Here is a 19,901-nt window from a genome sequence, read left to right on the forward strand (position 1 = left end):
GCGGACCCACAAGCTCAAGTTAGCCACTCCCCAGCTTAGGTTAGCCATCCTCTAGCTGCTCCCAAGCAGGAGCAGTGGGTAACTGTTCCAATGAAGCATAGTGGCAGGCGAAAGCCTCGGGTTCACCACCAATCCCCGCAACCACTTCATGTATCGAACAGCTTTTCCCCGCTTAGAGACAAACTTGCTGTGAAAGAAACTCTGGCAGCTCTGTGGTGCAGCATGTTAAACTAATGACACCAGCGACCATAGTCAAATGTATTCCAAGAGCCAGAGCTGTGAACATCGAGTCATTTTTGAAACTGCTGGCTAATGATCAACGTAAATATAGTAATATTGTAATTAATGTCGGCGGTAAAGATACTCGGTTACGCCAATCTGAGGTCACTAAAATTAACATCCAGGCAGTGTGCAGCTTCGTTAAATCAATGTCGGACTCCATAGTGTTCTCTGGTCCCCAACCCAATCTGACCAGATTGGGTGAGGTGCGGCTATGACATGTATAGCCGCACCTCACCCACCAGAACCCTTTGGTAATCGGGAACCAGGACCATACACCCGCTACAAGTGATTATCTTCACACGCACAACATCCCAGACGGAACAGCGAGGACACTGGGCTCTCTGTGGTTTGTTGTCGGGTCCCAGAGACGGAGCAGGTGGAGGAGGGAGAGGAAGCAGAAACGAGGCTGTAGGTTCAGCATTATGCTAAGGCTAAGGAAACAACCACACAAGCCATCTCTACCGAGCCCGTACCTCTCCAACGCCAGATCGCTGGTGCATAAAACGGATGACCTGCAACTACTCCTCGCGGGAAATCTTCCTACCCAGAGAGCTAACTGTTATCATCATCACGTCTGTGTACATCCCACATCAGGCCAATGTGAACATGGCACTCTCCCTCCTGCTTAACACCATTAATGCACACCAGCAGGCTCACCCAGATGGGGTCCACATTATTGCAGGAGACTTCAACAAGGCCAAGCTGAAGACGACTCCCAAAATTCTCCCAACATGTCAAGTTTGCCACCAGAGGGGACAACACCCTGGATTGTGTTTATTCCAACATAAAGCACACATACAGAGCTACAGCCCTCCCCAACCTGGGGCTGTCAGACCATCTCTCCCTCTTGCTCTCCCCAGCCTACACCCCCCTCAGACGCAGCGCCAGGCCCACCACAAATACTATCACAACCTGGCCTGACGAAGCACTCTCCAGGCTGCAGGACTGTTTTTCAGAGACAGACTGGGACAAGTTCGAGAACCAGGAGCTGGAGACATTCACCGGTGCAGTACTGGACTACATCAAGTTTTGCATCGGGAATGTAACCAAGGACAAAACCATCCGTGTCCTTCCGAACAATAAACCCTGGATGACCAGCCTGGTGCGTGCGCTTCTCAGAGCACGCAATGCTGCCTTCAGATCTGGCGACAGAGATCTTTAAAGGGCTGCTCGAGCAGAGCTGAAGAGGGGCATAAAAAAGGCCAAAGTGGACCATAAAGCAAAAATATAGAGTGTTACCTGTCCAGAAACAACATTCGGGAGGTGTGGAAGGGGATCCAGGACATCAACAATTTCAGAGGATGCTCTTCTACATCAGCAGAAGACCTGATGACGCTGGCGGAGGACCTGAACTGCTTCTTTGCCCGCTTTGAAGGTCAAAACAGTATTCCTCAGCCACAACACTAAACCTCAGCCCCTGTCCTACCCCCTCCCCCACCCATTTCCTGCACACTCAACGTCAGCGAGCAGGAGGTCAGACAGGTGCTCCTGGCAGTGAACCCCAAGAAGACTGCTGGCCCGAATGGAGTTCCAGGCAAGGTGTTACAAGCGTGTGCCTCCCAGCTCTCACCCATCTTCACCAAAATATTCAACCTCTCCCTGACCCAAGCTGTCATCCCACCCTGTCTAAAATCCGCAACTATTATCCCAGTACCCAAAAAGACGCCAGCCACCACCCTAAATGACTATCGCCCAGTAGCCCTCACCCCGGTAATCACCACGTGCTTCAAGAGATTAGTCCTCCAGCACATCAAGGACTTTCTCCCCCCTGGACTAGATACACACCAGTTTGCCTACAGGGCAAACAGATCCACTGAGGATGCCATCGCCATAACCCTCCACTCAGCGCTGTCGCACCAAGAGCAGCAGCAGAGCTGTGTCCACATGCTGTTCGTGGATTATAGTTCTGCATTCAACACTATAATCCCAGACATCCTAAACAATGAACTCTCCACCCTCGGTCTCCCTCCTCTCACATGTGCCTGGATAAAATACTTTTTCACAAAAACTGACCCCAGACTGTGAGACCCGGCCCCCACCTCTCCACCACACAGATATTGAGCACCGGTTCCCCACAGGGCTGCGTGCTGAGCCCCCTCTTGTACTGTCTCTACACCCACGACTGCCGCCCGACCCACTACAGCAACTTGATTGCTGACGACACCACAGTGGTCGATCTCATCTCCGGGGTCGACGACACAGCCTACAGGGAGGAGGTCCGTGAAAAGAAAAGTGGTTTTATTTACTGTCTGCTGGCCATCTGTAAATCATGGCTCCTTTACATGATGCCATTAAATTACATTTCATGCTTGGCTTGAGATTTTGCAGTTATTGGGCTCCGTGGATGAGATTTATATAAGCATGCATTATTTCAAGATATGAAATTGTCACGTTATAACATAACATCTTATCACGAAATAACGTGATACTTTCACATTATATCGTGAAAACTTCATATCATGAAATAACGTGATATTTTCACGTTATAACGTCAAATGATATTGTTATAACAATAAACTTTTTGCGTGATAATGAGCCCCCAATTTTTTTTCTCTATGTGGCAGTACCACACTTCCGTACGTTTGTATATACTTGTATTGTATTGTATTTATTCTTACTCTTTCTACTGTTACACTTTTGAACTGTGAGGAGTTGCCCAAATCTCATTATACCATGTATAGTGACAATAAAGGCTTTCTATTCTATTCTATTCTATTCTATTCTATTCTATTCTATTCTATTCTATTCTATGTATTTACTCAATCTCTGGCTGTCTAGGTGGTGTCATGCTAATGAGGTACAGTTTGTAGATAATTGGCGGACTTTTTGGGGAAAATCTGGTCTTTTTAGGAGAGACGGCACACATCCCACTTGGACTGGCGCTGCTCTCCTGTCCAAAAATCTGGCCACGTTTATTTCCAACCCAGAGCTGAGATGCAGAGTCACAGTCTTAAACAAATTTCTGCGCTCCTAGAACAGTCACCCACTGTACCGTCACCAATTGTAATGTTACCCAATACTGTCACCTACTATACAAACTATAGAGACTGTGTCTGTCCCCCAACCATTTAAAGTTAATTAATGTAAAAATTTATTAATTTCAAATCCCTTAGGAAAGCAACTGGACATCAAAATTTAATAAAAATCAAAGGAAATACGTACTCCAACAGCTGCAGAGTATAATAAAATGTGGTCTCCCGAATATTAGATCTCTGTCTTCAAAATCTGTTTTAATCTGACATATCAGATTATCATACAGATTTATTCTGTTTAATGGAAACCTGGCTAAGTGAGGATGAGTATTTTTCCCTAAGTGAAGCTACTTCTAGTCACCTAAATTACCAGATCCCTGGAGTTTCGGGCAAAGGTGGAGGAGTTGCATCTATTATTTAATTCATCACTAAAATTAAGCCCTAAACCAAAAATTATCTTATCATTTGAAAGTCAGTCTGAGCCTATCAAATCCAATCCGGAATCTGAATTTGCCGATTTCTTAACTAATTTAATTCTTAAAACTGATAAGGTCATTGTTGTTGGTGACTTCAATATTCACGTGGACGACAGTAATGATAGCCTCAGTAGCACATTCAGGTCATTACTAGATTCCATAGGCTTTAGTCAGTGTGTACAGGAATATACTTATCAGTTTAAGTATACTCTGAATTTAGTCCTGATTTATGGGATTGAAATTGAAGAGATACTCGTCTTTCCACAAAATCGTATCCTCTCTGTCCGCTGCATAATAACTTTTGACATTCGGCTATTGTGTAATTCCCTTCCTGCAAAAAAAGTTTATACTAGAAATTTATCAGATCATGCTATTTCTAAATTCAGGGAAGAAATCCCAAGTATGCTCAATTTAATTCCGCAGCTGAACTACACAGCGGGTCATTTTCCAAACTCAGTTAATGTCAGTCCATCTCCAATTAAGGAGTTTGTTAACAATACAACAGACTCTCTGCGAAAAACCTTAGATTTAATTGCTCCACAAAAAATAAGACTATATAACAGAGTATGTGTGCACCCTAGTTTAATTCTCATACACACCAATTAAAGCAGCATTCCCAAAAACTTGAGAGGAAATGCCTTTCTACTAAACTAGGAGATCACCGCTCTGCGTGGCATGCTGGTTTACATAAATCCAGAAAGGCATTTTTATTCTGCTAGAGCAGCCTATTATTCGTCTTTAGTAGAGGACAACAAAAATAAGCACAGATTCTTGTTCAGTATTGTATCTGGACTGACAACCACTGTGCGTATGAGCCTAGTATTCCACCAAGTCTCCACAGCAATGACTTTACGAATTTCTTCAATATTAAGACCCTGCTCATCACAGACAAAATTAATGTCCTGTCCTCCACTAACTCTAGTCCTTCTTCAGATCACTTAGATCCGAAAAACACACATCGGACTCTTGAACCTTTTGGTTCTAATAATGTCTTTACTCCAATACAAATCAGTCAGCTGAGTAAATAGACCCCTGAACTAAACCATCGTCCTGTCGGTTAGATCCCATTCCATCAAAGCTCATCAAAGAAGCTATACCTTTACTTAGCAGCCACTTGTTTAATACTGTATAATTAGCAGTCATTATCAACAGGATACACGCCACGTTCCTTTAAAGTAGCTATAATCAAGCCCCTTCTCAAAAAACCTAACCTGGACCCTGCTGTTCTAAATAATTATCGACCCATATCACATTTTCTATTGTTATCTAAGATCTTGGAGAAAATAATCTCTAATCAGTTATGTGATTTCCTTAAAGGTCACATATTATGCTTTTTTAAATTGATGTCATTCAGCTGCCAGATGTCCAACTACACTGTATTTGAAATGTCTTGCCTCAAAGTGATCCATAGTCCTCAATATCTTTCATTGAATATTGATAGATCCTCCTTCACTTTGTGAAGGTCTGTTTTTAATGGGGCGTAGCCCTCAACTCCATCTCTCCTCCCCCCTCCACCCTCTGAGCCTTCACTATCTTCTCATCCCTCTGAGCTGACCAATCAACACTGCCCCCCCCTCCCCGGCGTTCACATGCATTTGTTTACCACTCGAACGCACCTGCATTACGGATCGATCGCCATTGTCTGCAACTTTTTTAACTTTCAGCAACTTCACCGCTACATATTTCGCTCTAATTCTCGTGTTTTGCACTCTTTGTTTTTCATGATATAAAAGTTGATTTTTCCGCACTAAGTGTGGACTTGCTTCCTCAGTCTTTGCTGAACAAAGACATGTGTCTCATTGTGAAAACATGATCAGACCAGCCGTTGAGATAACTACACTGTGTTTTCTGAAAATCGTTATGGACAACGAGCGCTCGTTGATAACAAGGGAATTAAGCTAACGCAAACTAATGAAACATGGGATTTTACAGGTAAGACCAAGTCTTTCTCTTGTATTTTCATGCGTGCACGCACGTGCGTACATGCGTGCGTGTGTGTGGATACACACAGCTCTCTGATAGCAGAGCTAAAGCTGCTTTCATTCACCAAAAAACAGACAATTGTTCTGAATCAGTAATTCATGTGTAACTGGTTATGTGTTCGCTGTGATGCTGCGGATACCCTCAGGCGGACACACACACACACACACACACACACACACACACACACACACACACACACACACACACACACACACTACTAAATAATTAGCCAAATGCTAGCTGAATTCAACAATTTATGAGGAACTTTCAGTGTGTAGCTCTAATCCAGATCGTTACCACACACCGCTACCGTAGTATTCATAAACCACACACGCATGTGCGCGCGCACACGTTCACACACATGACTGAGAGGGATTACGTCACAGTCGGCCATTCTAGCAAAATTCGATCGTTTTGATTCAGTTCAATTCCTAAAACTCCATATATCTATTGATGCAGGAAGCGTTTGTTTACCAGATTCTAGGAGTTGGTCAGGTTAGGGGAGGGGACACTATGTGTATGTAGAGACCTGAAAAAGTGTGATTTTCACAATAGGACCCCTTTAAATCCAACAATTTGGACCTGCTCATGCCATACCACCAGTATCACCTCTCATCTATCCATTGGCTGGGTCCTGCTGCTTTTCTTCCTCCATGCCACCATAATGTCATCCATGCATCTGTAATTGTGCCTTGAATTTACCAACTACCTGATTGGGAACATGTATTGAAGGCAACAACCCAGGAGTTGGTGAAAGCAGCCTGACTTTCTTGTCCCCTTTCCTGTACCCAATTCAGCGCCTCCATCAAATCGTCTAACTATAACCATAAAGACACTGACTCTATCTGGCCTATCTGCCAATCTCTCTCTCTCTCTCTCTCTCTCTCTCTCTCTCTCTCTCTCTCTCTCTCTCTCTCTCTCTCTCTCTCTCTCTCTCTCTCTCTCTCTCTCTCTCTCATCATGTTACAGCAAAAAACAGTAGCTGCTTCTTGTACAGTATTGTTTTCAATTCTCCTCTTCCTGGTCACTTCCTGCCACTTTCTCTGATTCGATCTATTGTACCCAGCACCGTAGATGAATTTCCTGATACTAAAATTTTCACTGAACAAATTAAAAACATTCTTTAGAAGAGTGAAGAGCACTGCAAGTCTCCGACACTCACTGAAAGCATGACAGACTGTTTCACGAAGGGGACAGAAGGGACAGTGGCTGGACACCGCAGGGTTAAAAACAGAGATAAAAGCATTGGAACCGATGGCACCATGTAAAATCCTCCACGGGAGGTCGGCTGTTTTTTTCTTGAGGGGAGGTTTGTACAGAAGTCTCCAATGTGGGTCAGGTCCATTTCCCGTCATCCTGTTGGCCCAGGTAGTAGGTGCTCTGTTACACAGGTTTTTCTTGTTGATTACTTTTACACATTGTTTGTACAGTATTTTTTTGTTGGCCGTGTGCAGGCTGATCTGTCGTTCATCTCTGAGGAGAGGACCCTCCAGTTCTCCAAACAGGGGACTGATGTGGACCTCTGGGAAAGGATCTTTGCTGTCTGGTACAGTCCCTGTACTATAGTCAAGGAGGAGGCCTCTCTCCTTCCCGGAAAGTCTTTGCTTCCACAGTTGTAGCACCCTCTGAGCCACCCTGGTGCACTGGATGTTCAGCAGGGAGCTCACAGCCTGGGCATCCCCTAGCGCAGGCCCGGCGTTGTCCACCAGCTGCTGGAGGGTCATGGTCCTGGTTCTGCAAAGCGCTGCAGACAGCCCAGGTGTGGCTCCACTGCAGACATCCAGCTTGGCTCCATGCACTCCATCAGTAAACAGAACAGTGAGTCAGAGCTTTTTCCTGGGCTCCTTTTAAATAAGGCCCATGACTTAAAAACACCATGATAAAACGGAGGCAAACCGTTTAACTTTAGAAACTTAGAGTCCATTAAAAACAGTGCAGCATCCAGGTCCAAGTTCCTCACACGTTTGAATACGCAGCTGGTCACCTCTCTCCATGTCAGATCTGCTGGTCCAGTCAGAAACAGCTGGATGAACTGTAATCTGAACGTGGCTGTTCTGCTAGCCAGGTGGATGAGGCCCTGCCCACCCCCCCCTCTTGATAAAAACAACACTCCATGAGGCACCCATTGCAGCCCATCCCAGAAAAAGTTAACAAGTTTGGTTTGGATTAGAAACTAATCCAAACCAAATTTGTTAACTTTTTTTTTGGATTAGAAACTAATCCAAACCCTCATGGGGGATCCATACAGGCCAAGCGGTGCCACAGCTGTGAGGCCACCAGGTTGTTTATCACTAAAACTCGACCTCTGTACGACATTTTGGGGAGCAACCATTTCCATTTTTTAAGTTTCCCTTCTATTTTTTCCAATGACGCCCCCAATTTGGTTTCTATAAATTGACAAAAGACCTGAATAACTTTAGGAACATCTGGTGTTACAAAAATGTCCTATGCACTTTAGTTGATGACCACCTCACTTTTGCAAACTTGCTGTTATAATGAACTATTTTTTTATATTGTATTTCCCTTTGTTTCTTGGTGTTTAATGTTTTCGAGTGTTTAGTGTTTTTGAAATTTCATCTAATGAAAAATTGTAAAATGTTCTAAATGTTCTAAATGTTAAATGTGATTGAAGTTTTTTTTTTGAAAAAAAACTTCTTCTAAGGCACTTTAATGCTTCATCTAATGTAAAATTGCAAAATATTTGAATGTGATTAAAGTGTTTTTGCAAAAATAAGAAAAAATAAAAAATCTCTCTCTCTCTCTCTCTCTCTCTCTCTCTCTCTCTCTCTCTCTCTCTCTCTCTCTCTCTCTCTCTCTCTCTCTCTCTCCCTCTCTCTCCCTTACCCTGTCCTTCACTTTATTTCTTTTCCATCTAACTGGTCAAGGAAGATGACCCAAAAGAGTCTGGGTCGTGTCCGGAGTTTCTTCCTCAACGAGAGAGTTTTCCCCACCACTGTCGCTTATGCTTGGCCTGAAGGGTTCAGTTGGGTTTTTCTGTCTGTTAAAGCACTTTGAAATGTCTGTTGCCATAATTAAGTGCTATATAAATAAAGATTGATTGATTGAAGGGGACAAAGATAAGTTTCTTCTGCCAAGTTCATCCTTCAATAGTGAGAATGATACTGAAGTGTTGACATATTGAAAGACTTGCTCATTGTGCTTTTCACTGCCAGTGTCCAAACAAGAAAGCCGATTAGTGTGTGTGCGTGTGTGTGTGTGTGTGTGTGTGTGTGTGTGTGTGTGTGTGTGTGTGTGTGTATATACAGTATGTATTGACTGTAAAATAACAATAACAACACTGCATTTCCACTACTAGAAGCATCTCCCATGGAGTTTATGAGAAATAAAAAAAGAAATGGGATGTATTCAATGGAGAGAGGAAGAGAAGGATGATGGTACACGGAGCAGTGGATTTGTATTTAATGACATTTATACCTGCCGTGATTGGTACACTTTCGAGGTTCAATGGCACTTCTCACAAGCATAGTGTCTGTATCCACACTTGCATGTCTCACAGACAAAATAGCATTTTCAGTGCAATCCCCAGCAGCTACATTATCCAATATGTATTTAGCACAGTTCAGTGGTGGCTGTATTTCTGGGCCAGGGCAGCAGCGATGCATGTGTCTGTGTGTATGAGATGCTACACATTCTATTGTACTTCTGCTATGGTGATTGCACAGAAATGTATTGAGAAAAATGGAAAAAGAAAGGATCTATCCAGAATATCTATTTTCAAAAGTTCCTTGGTTCGTAGCCATAGCAACTCCATTCACAAAAAACACAGCAGCCCTAACAAGATGCAACAGACATTCAGACAGTTAGGGTTTGACATTAAAATACAGTGTTGATGTGACAGAATGGTTGTGGCGAAGCTGAATCTATAGGATTACTGTGAAGAGACTTCAGTACAGAAGTGCTCCAACACCAGAGCACAGACAACTCGAGATTAGCTATGAGGGCTAATCTAAATTTGAGTTTTTCTTGCAGCACACACACACACACACACACACACACACACACACACACACACACACACACACACACACACACACACACACACACACACACACACACACACACACACACACACAAACCTTCTAACCAGACACACTAATTACAGGCTTACATGTTCATGAAATATCGTTATGATAATGTTATTTCTTGCAATGCAAACAAACAAAGTTTTGAACGTGGAATAAAGCAAATTTATAATATGCATCCTTAATTACACATATTATCTCAGACCTCAAGTCATTTTAGGAATATGTTTCAGAAAAAAAGTGTATTTTATTACGTAAATGCTATTCTCAGCTGTGATTGGTCCACTTTCCCCTCAAGAATAGATTTTTAGAATGAAAAATAGTTTCTTACTTTTTGAAGTAGCAAGGCTGAGGTCCAATGCTAACAGACACATAGCTGCCTGCATTCAGGTTGCTCCCCTCGATGGTGATCCGGCTACCGCCAGAAATGGGACCCTTAGATGGTTGGATACGGTTGAAGTATGGTGTCTGGAGAAGAAGAAAAAATACATAAATATAATACATATATTATATACAAATATATATTCAATATAAATTGACTTTAAAGATGCCAAGGAATAAAATCTGTCATATGGTGCAAAATGGTAATGTATGTACCCAATTACTTATAGGTAATATCGACAGATGTAACAACAATAACTACATTACCATAAAGCACAGTCTGACACTTGTGAGCTGACAGGAAACCAAACTGGGAAAAATACTAGAAATATTAATCTATAAACCTTTATTTCTCTACTATGTTTCTTAGCATCCATTGTAATATTTTCAGATTAAACACCTTGGTATACAAATGGAGATGCTTCATTAAGTCTTTGCTGTGGTCCTTACCACAAAGGTGAATGGCCTGGGTGACAGGGCTCTGTAGTCGTTGACACAGTCCCGCACACACACCTCCACCTGAGCTTCCTGCACCCTGTAGCTGGTGGCATCATTCAGCAGACACACTATTCTGTAGATCAAAAGTTGATTGAACCATTGGACAGAGGGAGATAATCATTTTAAATTTTGGAATATTGGAAAAATTTTGGAAAAAGTGACAGAGAGAACTCACACCCTAATAGTGTGAAAGGGTATGACACTAAGAACAATTCCTTGAAGATGACACGTGCCCCTAATTAACACATATGATTAAGACATATATTCCATCCATCCATCTTCTACCGCTTATCTGGAATCCGGTCGCGGGGTCAGCAAAGTATTGTATATTGTACATATTGTGGAGATGATGGTCAATCCTCAGTTACCTTAAAATGATCTTTTCAAAGAAAACATAGATTTTTTAAAAATCCAATTAAAGCATATTTATTAAAGTTGCCAAACCAAGAATGTAGCTTGTAGTTATGGTACAGACAAAAATAATGATTAACAGACATATCCCCCATTGTTTTTATGTTGGGGAAGCAAATTAGGTAAAAGTGCTTGTAAAATTCTTTCAGCAAAGAATGGGGGGATGAAATAGCAACTGCACGAAACATTGCATACAATTAATAATAAAATGTAATTGGTGTACTTCACAAAATGTAAAACTGTGATAAGATGTAATGATATTTGTAGGTAATTTTATTTCTTAAAATAAGTATAGCAAAAGCAAGAACACCATTTGTTAAATGACCCAGATCAGTCCAAATGTTTTAGCTAGGATAACAGGCATAATAATAACACGACTCAGAAGGAAGAATGGAAATTCAAAAAAATACATCTCCAACATGTCTGAAGTTGTGCTGCAATGTCAGGAATAATGAGTAAAATAACTCATGTATGTGTAATATTTGAATAGAGATGCCCTCTGTCTCCACATGCATCATTTCCCAAATAACTGCCCTCAAGAGAGATTGTTTGATCTGCACAACCTCAATTTCTCTCCTCTGTAGGACCCTGCAGAGGTGTAAATGTCAGGATGGAGGGATGAGAAAGATAAAGGAAGGACCATACATAGGGAGTAATGGAGTGGAACAACAGATGGAGTTTATAGACAAGCAAATAGAAATCCTGATGTCGCTAGCTTCTCAGCTGCCGGATGCAGCTGCATTGATGCCGAGGACGCACTGGATGCAAACACACACACACACACACACACACACACACACACACACACACACACACACACACACACACACACACACACACACACACACACACACCTACACACACACACACACAAGCTGACTTTAATCCTGCTCATAAGCAACCGTAATTAAGGTAAAAACGGTATGTGTGTGTTTATGTGTGTGTGTTTGTGTGTGTGTGTGTGTGTGTGTGTGTGTGTGCGTGTGTGTGCGTGCGGGCATGCGGGCGTGCGTGTGTGTGTGTGCATTGTGTCCTCTGGGTCACAGCACACACATACACACACACATACACACACACACACACACACACACACACACAGGTGAGAGAGGACTTGGTTTATCTCATGTGTTTGCATTTCTGCTTCTGCTTATGAATTATTTGGGTTTGTTCATTTTGTGCACATACACACCTTAGCAGGGTGTGTGTTTGCATACATATGGACACACCCTCTGCTTTTTAACTTACCTTTCTGCACTCACATACTCGTCCTCCACAGGCACACAGGGCACCTTTCCCAGGCGGACGCCCATTTGGATGTCTCTGAACTGCAGACCAAGGTTCTCCCCCAGGATGGTCACTCTGGTTCCTCCTTGGCGAGGCCCGGTCTCAGGGAACAACTGGACCAACAGATTATGGAAGTTGGAAAGAAGAATAAAATGAGAGAAAGGTGTAAGAGCCACTGGGGTGGCAGTGGCTAAGTGGTAGAGCGGGAGGTAGAGCAGGTCGTCCAATGTTCCAAGATCGGCGGTACGATTCCTGCTTCCACCCAAAAAAAAAAAGTGTGAGCTGACAGCAGGTGTCAGTTCATCTCCGGAACACTGCCGAGGTGCACCTGAGCAACGTGCCGCCCCCCTTACAAGTTGCTCACTTGGGCGCACCACAAAGGAGCTGCCTACCACTCTACATCCCCGTGCATGCGTACAGGCCCCCTTGTGTGTGTGTTCAGGGCCTGTACACACACACACACACACACATATAGCTATATATATATATATATACATATATATATATATATATATATATATATATATATATAATGTAGCCACAAAAGGACACAAGCCAATGTCTTATTGTGCCGGTCCCAAGCCTGGATAAATACAGAGGGTTGCGTCAGGAAGGGCATCCGGCGTAAAACCTTTGCCAAATCAAAGATGCAAATCAAACCTATGACTTCCATACCGGATCGGTCGAGGCCCGGATTAACAACGACCGCCACTGGCGCTGTTGACCTACAGGGCGCCAGTGGAAATTGGATTACTGTTGGTCGAAGGAGAGGAGGAAAGTGCGTGTGCATGAAGAAAGAGAAGAGGAGCACAAGAGTATAGGACTAAGAGTAGGGACGTTGAATGTTGGAACTATGACAGGAAAAGATAGAGATAGGCACACTACAGAAGGGGAACATGGTGAATAAAGGGGTACCCGGGAAATACAGCAAGCTCTCCATACCTGAAGCATCCGCTGAGACTGTTGCCCCCCCGACCCAGCCCCGGATAAGTGTATGAACCCATGTGTGTTGACTTCTTCTAATATGGCAAAGTGATCAAGTGATCAGGTTTCATTAATGAAGTTCAGAATGGTCTCATTGACAAAACAATAGTGGCCGTTCATAGTTGATTAAAGGTACTCACAGTCATGAATGCTCTATCTAGTGGACGGATAGCGCAACCACAATGCCCACCCAACGCAATCCATGATATAATACCAATACATTTGTTTTCATATGTTTGGTATGAAGTCTGATAATACTGTTGTAATATTGTCTGATATTGAAGATTTTATCATTTTCCTGCTAGTATTTAATATTTATTGATTAATGTTTATTTGTATCCCCCCTCATAACATTTAAGCAGGATTTTACAAGTCATTACTCAGCAAGGTTAGTCTTGGCATTTGCACTGCATTCATGACCATCTGTCACCCTGTATCAGTGAATAGACAAGTGTGGTAGTGGCACATGTTTTTGTGCTAAATGCAACCTTATGAATTCAGCAGTGGTTCATGATGGACTCCAGAACAGGAAATTCCAACAACCACAAAAACCTTTGAGTGAGGAAGCAGAGCAGAGATAAAAGGAAAGTGCTGGCCCCAACTTGGCTAACCCAAAGCAAATGTCTTACATACTTCATGAAATAAGAAGAATTAAGTCAGCAAAAACATTGACTCAAATAAACCCTGTCAAGCTTTCAAGCTATATCCCTGCAACATGATCCTTGTGGGACAGATAATGGGGCCATACAACTGTGCATAATAGCTGGTAAAAGAATGTTAATTCATTAATTTTCTTGACCGCTTCATTCGCTTGTGCTGGTCGTGGGGAGCTGGAGCCTATCCTAGCTGTCTTAGGGCGTGAGGCGGGGCAAACTCCGGGCGAAAGGCCAGTGCACCACGGAGCTACACAGAGACATGCAAACACTCATACACACTCACTCCTACGGGCAATTTGGAACGGCCAATTGAGTGCATGCTTTTGGAGGTGGGAGGAAGCCGGAGAATCCGGAGAAAACTCACAGCCACAGGGAACATGCAAACTCTGCACAGAGCGGGACACGAGCCCCGTACCCATCTTGCTGTGTGGCGACAGCGCTACCCACTGCACCACCGTACAGCTCCTAGGAGAATGTTGTGTGACATTATTATTATTCCTGTGATGTATGGTAGTGAATTTCAATTGAAACCTCAAAACCAGCATGTAACATGATAATGTCAAATCTCAGCCTTTGAGCATGCAGGCAGTAGCCACAGTGTGGAAACTGGGCCTTAAGCAGCTTTGGCCTCTTTTTGCAAAAGACTTAACTTAACACAACTATATTCAAGCACAAAAACTCCACCTCTCTGGGGAATGTATGGTTCAGATGCCCTGAAGCTGAGATTTGACCTCAGGTGTGGGGACAGTTATCTGATGTAATACAACATTCAAGTTGTAACACATAAAACACACTTCATAGTTTCAAAATGATAACATATGAGCATTCAAATTGATCAAGGTCTTAATTGATACAAGGACTCTAAATCTGTCAACCCTTTTCAGACTGAATCATAGATTAGTTAGGATTCACAATTGATTCTGATGCTACGTACCTAATAAGTTGTGTTGCTTTGAGCCCATAATTTATTCAATCACTTAGGCTGCGTTCAGACCGCAGGCAAATCAGATCCCAGTCAAATTCCCTTTCATGTTCAATTTTTACAGCTCATTGTCCATACTGTTTTTAGCAAGTGTCCAAATGGGATCTTGCTCTGTTCAGACTGGTCCATATTATTGGACAATTTAACAGGTTGCCATAACAACGACGTTGGGGTGGAGGCATCGTCCAGCACATGCTTACATGCACATGTAAGGTCATATAATTGTGACAACAGAAACAAAAGAAGGAAGAACATCGAGGTTGCCTTAGTGTATTTGCATTATCACTATCTAGTAGAGGTGCAGAAAACTTAAGAGGCTACAAGTCTCCTCATCAGTCAAGGGACCAGTGCTCTCAATTTTTTCTTCCATTTTTTTACTGCTCCGTAACACATGACAGTGGATGAAAGTGGTTGAAACCACTTCAGGGAGGTGGTTGAAAAAAAAAAAATTGCAAAAATCGGATTTTACGTGATATATGACTGTTCAGACTACAAAAAAATCCATTGGCTTTCGATCAGAATGGGCTAAAAATCAGATTTTGGCTGCCAGTCTGAACATAACTTTCGTATCCGGCTGTATGCTATTTAAGGTCAACGTTAGCCATACAGCATAAATTCTACTATTCTGCAGAGAACAGCAATTGAAACTGAGATGGATATAACCATGTTCTTTCATTCATTTTCCTGACCACTTCATCAGCTTCATTACTTTAAGCCAGCACAGAGCTTGAGAAAAGATTGGCTTTTTAATTATTACAGGATATAGCTCTCAGCTTTGGTTGCAGAAATACCAATATGTGAACATATCTTTACTGGCTCTTTCAAATGAACGTACAGGAGATGATGTGGGGTTGATCTGTGCTGCCTTCGTCTTCATAACTAGCTTGAACCACAAAGCTGCCACATCAAGTCATCAACATTGGAGCTGTGGTTTCTCAGTAGTGTGTCATCTAGCCTGCATAAATATGGCGAATGAGCATATGTTTGTGCTTTCTAGTATAGTGATACTGGAATGATCTGAGAGCTAACCAATAACACATTAGCGATGGAAGGACTGCAGCTATTACAAAATATGGAGGCTGTTTTGTGTCACAAAACAGTTTGGAAATTCTGGGTATTGGCAATACGCATTTAAATGAGCGCTTTGGAATTTTGTGCCAATAGGACAACATCGTCTGCAAAAAGCAGAGATTAAATATTTTGGTCCCAAAAGCAGATTCTGGACTTTGGTTAGCAAATGGCCCTGAACCCCATATTGCTGAAGCACTCCCCAAAAAATACCACTAGGGACATGGTTGAATTACCTCCCCAGATCCATAAAGCAGATATGGACTGGCTGGGGAAACTCCCATGAACCCTCAAGCACTTGATGATTGAAAATTATACTGATAGATGTTCAATTCTTTACTGGAACAACCGTTGACCTCCTCAAACATATCTTATGCAAACGCTGGCTTGTTTGTTTTTCTATGGGAAGACTCTCACGAAGTAGTTTTCTCTGGCCCCCTCCCAAATGTAACTAGCGATAAGATTTTTAGCTGCATTTCATCTTTTAATCGCTGGCTGACTAGGTGGTGTCCCAATAATTCAGTAGGCTTCATCAACAATTGGAAAGCTTTCTGGGGCAACACTGGTTTCATTAGGAGGGACAACATTCATCCTACTTGGGATGGTGCAGCCCTCTTATCCAAAAACATACTGAAAAGTATTTCTTCTAAATCCTGACATGCCAGCTTGGAGAGCACACAACAGCATTGTGGTCTTAGACACTTCTCTGAGTTTCCCTTACCGGTGTCCCGGCCATAGCTAACTCTAGTTTAACTAATACACAACCTAATAAGAGTTTGTCTATCCCTCGGACCTACAGAAATGTAAGACTGCCAAAATCTAGAAAAAAATATTTTGATTAACCATAGTAACTTAATCCACATTAAGCGTGTACCCAGACAAAATCAGGACAGGAGAATAAAATGTGGTCTCTTAAATATTATCTCGTCATCATCTAAACCGCTTAGTTAATGATCTAATAACCAATCACAACATTGGTATTCTTGGACTAACAGAAACCTGGCTACATAAGGATGAATATGTTAACCTTAATGAAGCCTCTCCTCCCAGCCATATCACACTTGTCACCCTTGTCCACTATCACAGCATGTGATAGTGGACAAGGGGGTGGCGTGGCAGCCATTTACAACTCTAATTTAGCAATTAACCCAAAAACTGGGTGCGGCTACTGAGAGTCTTAGCATGAATGTGCTACGGTCCTCAAATAAATTACCTGATTCTATTGCATTTGTAATTGTATATCGTCCTCCTGGACCGTATTCCACTTTTTTGATAACAACATTTCTGATTTTTTATCTAATCTGGCTGTTACCAAAGATAAAAATATAGAAATAGGAGATTTCAATGTTCATTTTGACAGTGAAAATGATAGCTTCTGCATTGGGTTTAAGTCCATGCTAAATTCTTTAGGATTCTCACAGGTAGTGGATGGTCCAACCCATAAACACGACCACACTCTTGATCTTATTCTTTCCCATGGTATAGATATAGGCTGAGGCAAGACAAGAGAGATAGAGATGGGAAGGACGTGCAGCAGGTTAGGGGGATTAAGGATAGGGATGGGAGTCTATTGACAGGTGCCAGTAGTGTGATGGAAAGATGGAAAGAGTACTTTGAAGAGTTGATGAAGGTGGAAAATGAAAGAGAACAAAGACTAGAAGAGGTGACTGTTGTGGACCAGGATGTAGCAAAGATTAGTCAGGATGAAGTGAGGAGGGCATTGAAGAGGATGAAGAGTGGAAAGGCAGTCGGCCCTGATGATATACCTGTAGAGGTATGGAAGTGTCTAGGAGAGGTGGCAGTAGAGTTTCTGACTGGGTTGTTCAACAGGATCTTAGATAGTGAGAAGATGCCCGAGGAATGGAGGAGAAGTGTGCTGGTGCCCATTTTTAAGAACAAGGGAGATGTGCAGAGTTGTGGCAACTACAGAGGAATAACGCTGATGAGCCATACGATGTAGTTATGGGAGTGAGTAGTGGAAGCTAGACTAAGGGCAGAAGTGAACATTTGTGAGCAGCAGTATGGTTTCATGCCAAAAAAGAGTACTACAGATGCAGTATTTGCTTTGAGGATGTTGATAGAGAAGTACAGAGAAGGCCAGAGGGAGCTGCATTGTGTTTTTGTAGATATGGAGAAAGCTTATGACAGGGTGCCCAGAGAGGAACTGTGGTATTTTATGAGGAAGTCTGGAGTGGCAGAGAAGTATGTTAGAGCGGTGCAGGACATGTATGAGAGCTGTAAGACAGTGGTGAGGTGTGCTGTAGGTGTGACAGAGGAGTTCAAGGTGGAGGTGGGACTGCATCAGGGATCAGCTCTGAGCCCCTTCTTGTTCGCTATGGTGATGGACAGGCTGACAGACGAGGTTAGACAGGAATCTCCATGGACTATGATGTTTGCAGATGACATTGTGATCTGTAGTGAGAGCAGGGAACAGGTGGAGGAGAAGCTAGAGAGGTGGAGGTTTGTCCTGGAAAGGAGAGGAATGAAGGTTAGCCGCAGTAAGACAGAGTACATGTGTGTGAATGAGAGGGACCCAAGTGGAAGAGTGGGGTTACAGGGAGAAGAGATCAAGAAGGTGGAGGATTTTAAGTACTTAGGCTCAACAGTCCAGAGCAATGGAGAGTGTGGAAAAGAGATGAAGAAGCGTGTACAGGCAGGATGGTACGGGTGGAGGAAAGTGTCAGGTGTGATGTGTGATAGAAGAGTTTCAGCTAAAATGAAAGGAAAGGTGTACAAAATTGGCAAGACCAGTGATTTTGTTTGGCCTAGAGACAGTGTCACTGAAGAAAAGACAGGAGACAGAGCTGGAGGTAGCAGAGATGAAGATGCTGAGGTTCTCTCTGGGAGTGACCAGGAAGGATAGGATCAGGAATGAGTACATCAGCACATGTTCGAGGTTTTGGAGATAAAGTCAGAGAGGCCAGACTGAGATGGTTTGGACATGTCCAGAGGAGAGATAGTGAATATATTGGTCGAAGGATGCTGAGTTTTGAACTGCCAGGCAGGAGGCCTAGAGGAAGACCAAAGAGGAGGTTTATGGATGTAATTAGGGAAGACATGAAGGTAGTTGATGTGAGACAAGAGGATTCAAAGGATAGGGCTAGATGGAGGAAATTGATTCGCTGTGGCGACCCCTGAAGTGAAAAGCCGAAAGGAAAAGAAGAAGAAGAAGAAGTAGATATAGGCTGAGGGGATTTTTTCTTTGAATTCATTTATTACTGCATGAAAGATTGATCTTGTCAGGAAGGTTCTATCCTGCCACTCAATGTTAGTTAGGGCAAGGTCAAAAGTGATCTGACAAGAAGCTGTTTTATGGAAAAATAGTCAGGTGCCCATGGAGTCAGTATGCTCCCTTTACCCATATTCTAGTACTTGCCAAAATATTGATTTTCTCACAGAGAGTGTGACTGACATCCTAAAAACAACTCTAGTTGACGTAGCTCCATTAAAAATAAAAAAAAAAATAAAAAAACAGGTAAGATTATCTGCGCATGCGCGAGCAGGCTACAGTTTGCTTTGCTCAGAGCGAGTTTGTTATGCATAATTTTGTTTTATTTTTCTGTGTGTATTTTTTTAACGTAAATTTAAATGATGTATAGTAATATGCTAGTGTACTCCAGGGAGGAGTTGATGTTTCTGAGGATCAAAGGAGACCCAGCAACACGCGATCTCATCCCCGCTGAGCTCCGACGGAGATATCGCGGATGCCGAGCGGGTCGCGTTGAAAGGGCTAGACTAATGGCTAGAGCCGCTAACCGGAGGAGAGTCAAGCCCTCCATCCCCGCCGTCATCATGAGGAACGTGAGCTCGCTACCGAACAAGTTGAACGAACTGACGGTGCTGTGCAGGACTGAACAGCACTACCGGGAGACCAGCTTGTT

The 19,901-nt window shown here is 42.9% G+C and overlaps 1 protein-coding gene across 3 annotated transcripts in view; it reads right to left on the reverse strand.

Moving 5' to 3' along the window:
• Positions 1-19,901, reverse strand: part of LOC137602731 (plexin-A1-like) — a 402,183-nt gene that overhangs the window by 102,208 nt on the left and 280,074 nt on the right. For all 3 annotated transcript variants that reach the window (XM_068325725.1, XM_068325707.1, XM_068325716.1), the window contains exons 13-15: positions 12,292-12,443; positions 10,588-10,708; positions 10,088-10,224 (exon numbers count right to left, since the gene is read on the reverse strand). In XM_068325725.1, the coding sequence (XP_068181826.1) occupies positions 10,088-10,224; positions 10,588-10,708; positions 12,292-12,443 (410 nt within the window). The remainder of the gene's footprint in view (positions 1-10,087; positions 10,225-10,587; positions 10,709-12,291; positions 12,444-19,901) is intronic.

The sequence above is a fragment of the Antennarius striatus genome, chromosome 2 (assembly GCF_040054535.1).
Source record: "Antennarius striatus isolate MH-2024 chromosome 2, ASM4005453v1, whole genome shotgun sequence".
Classification (NCBI taxonomy): domain Eukaryota; kingdom Metazoa; phylum Chordata; class Actinopteri; order Lophiiformes; family Antennariidae; genus Antennarius; species Antennarius striatus.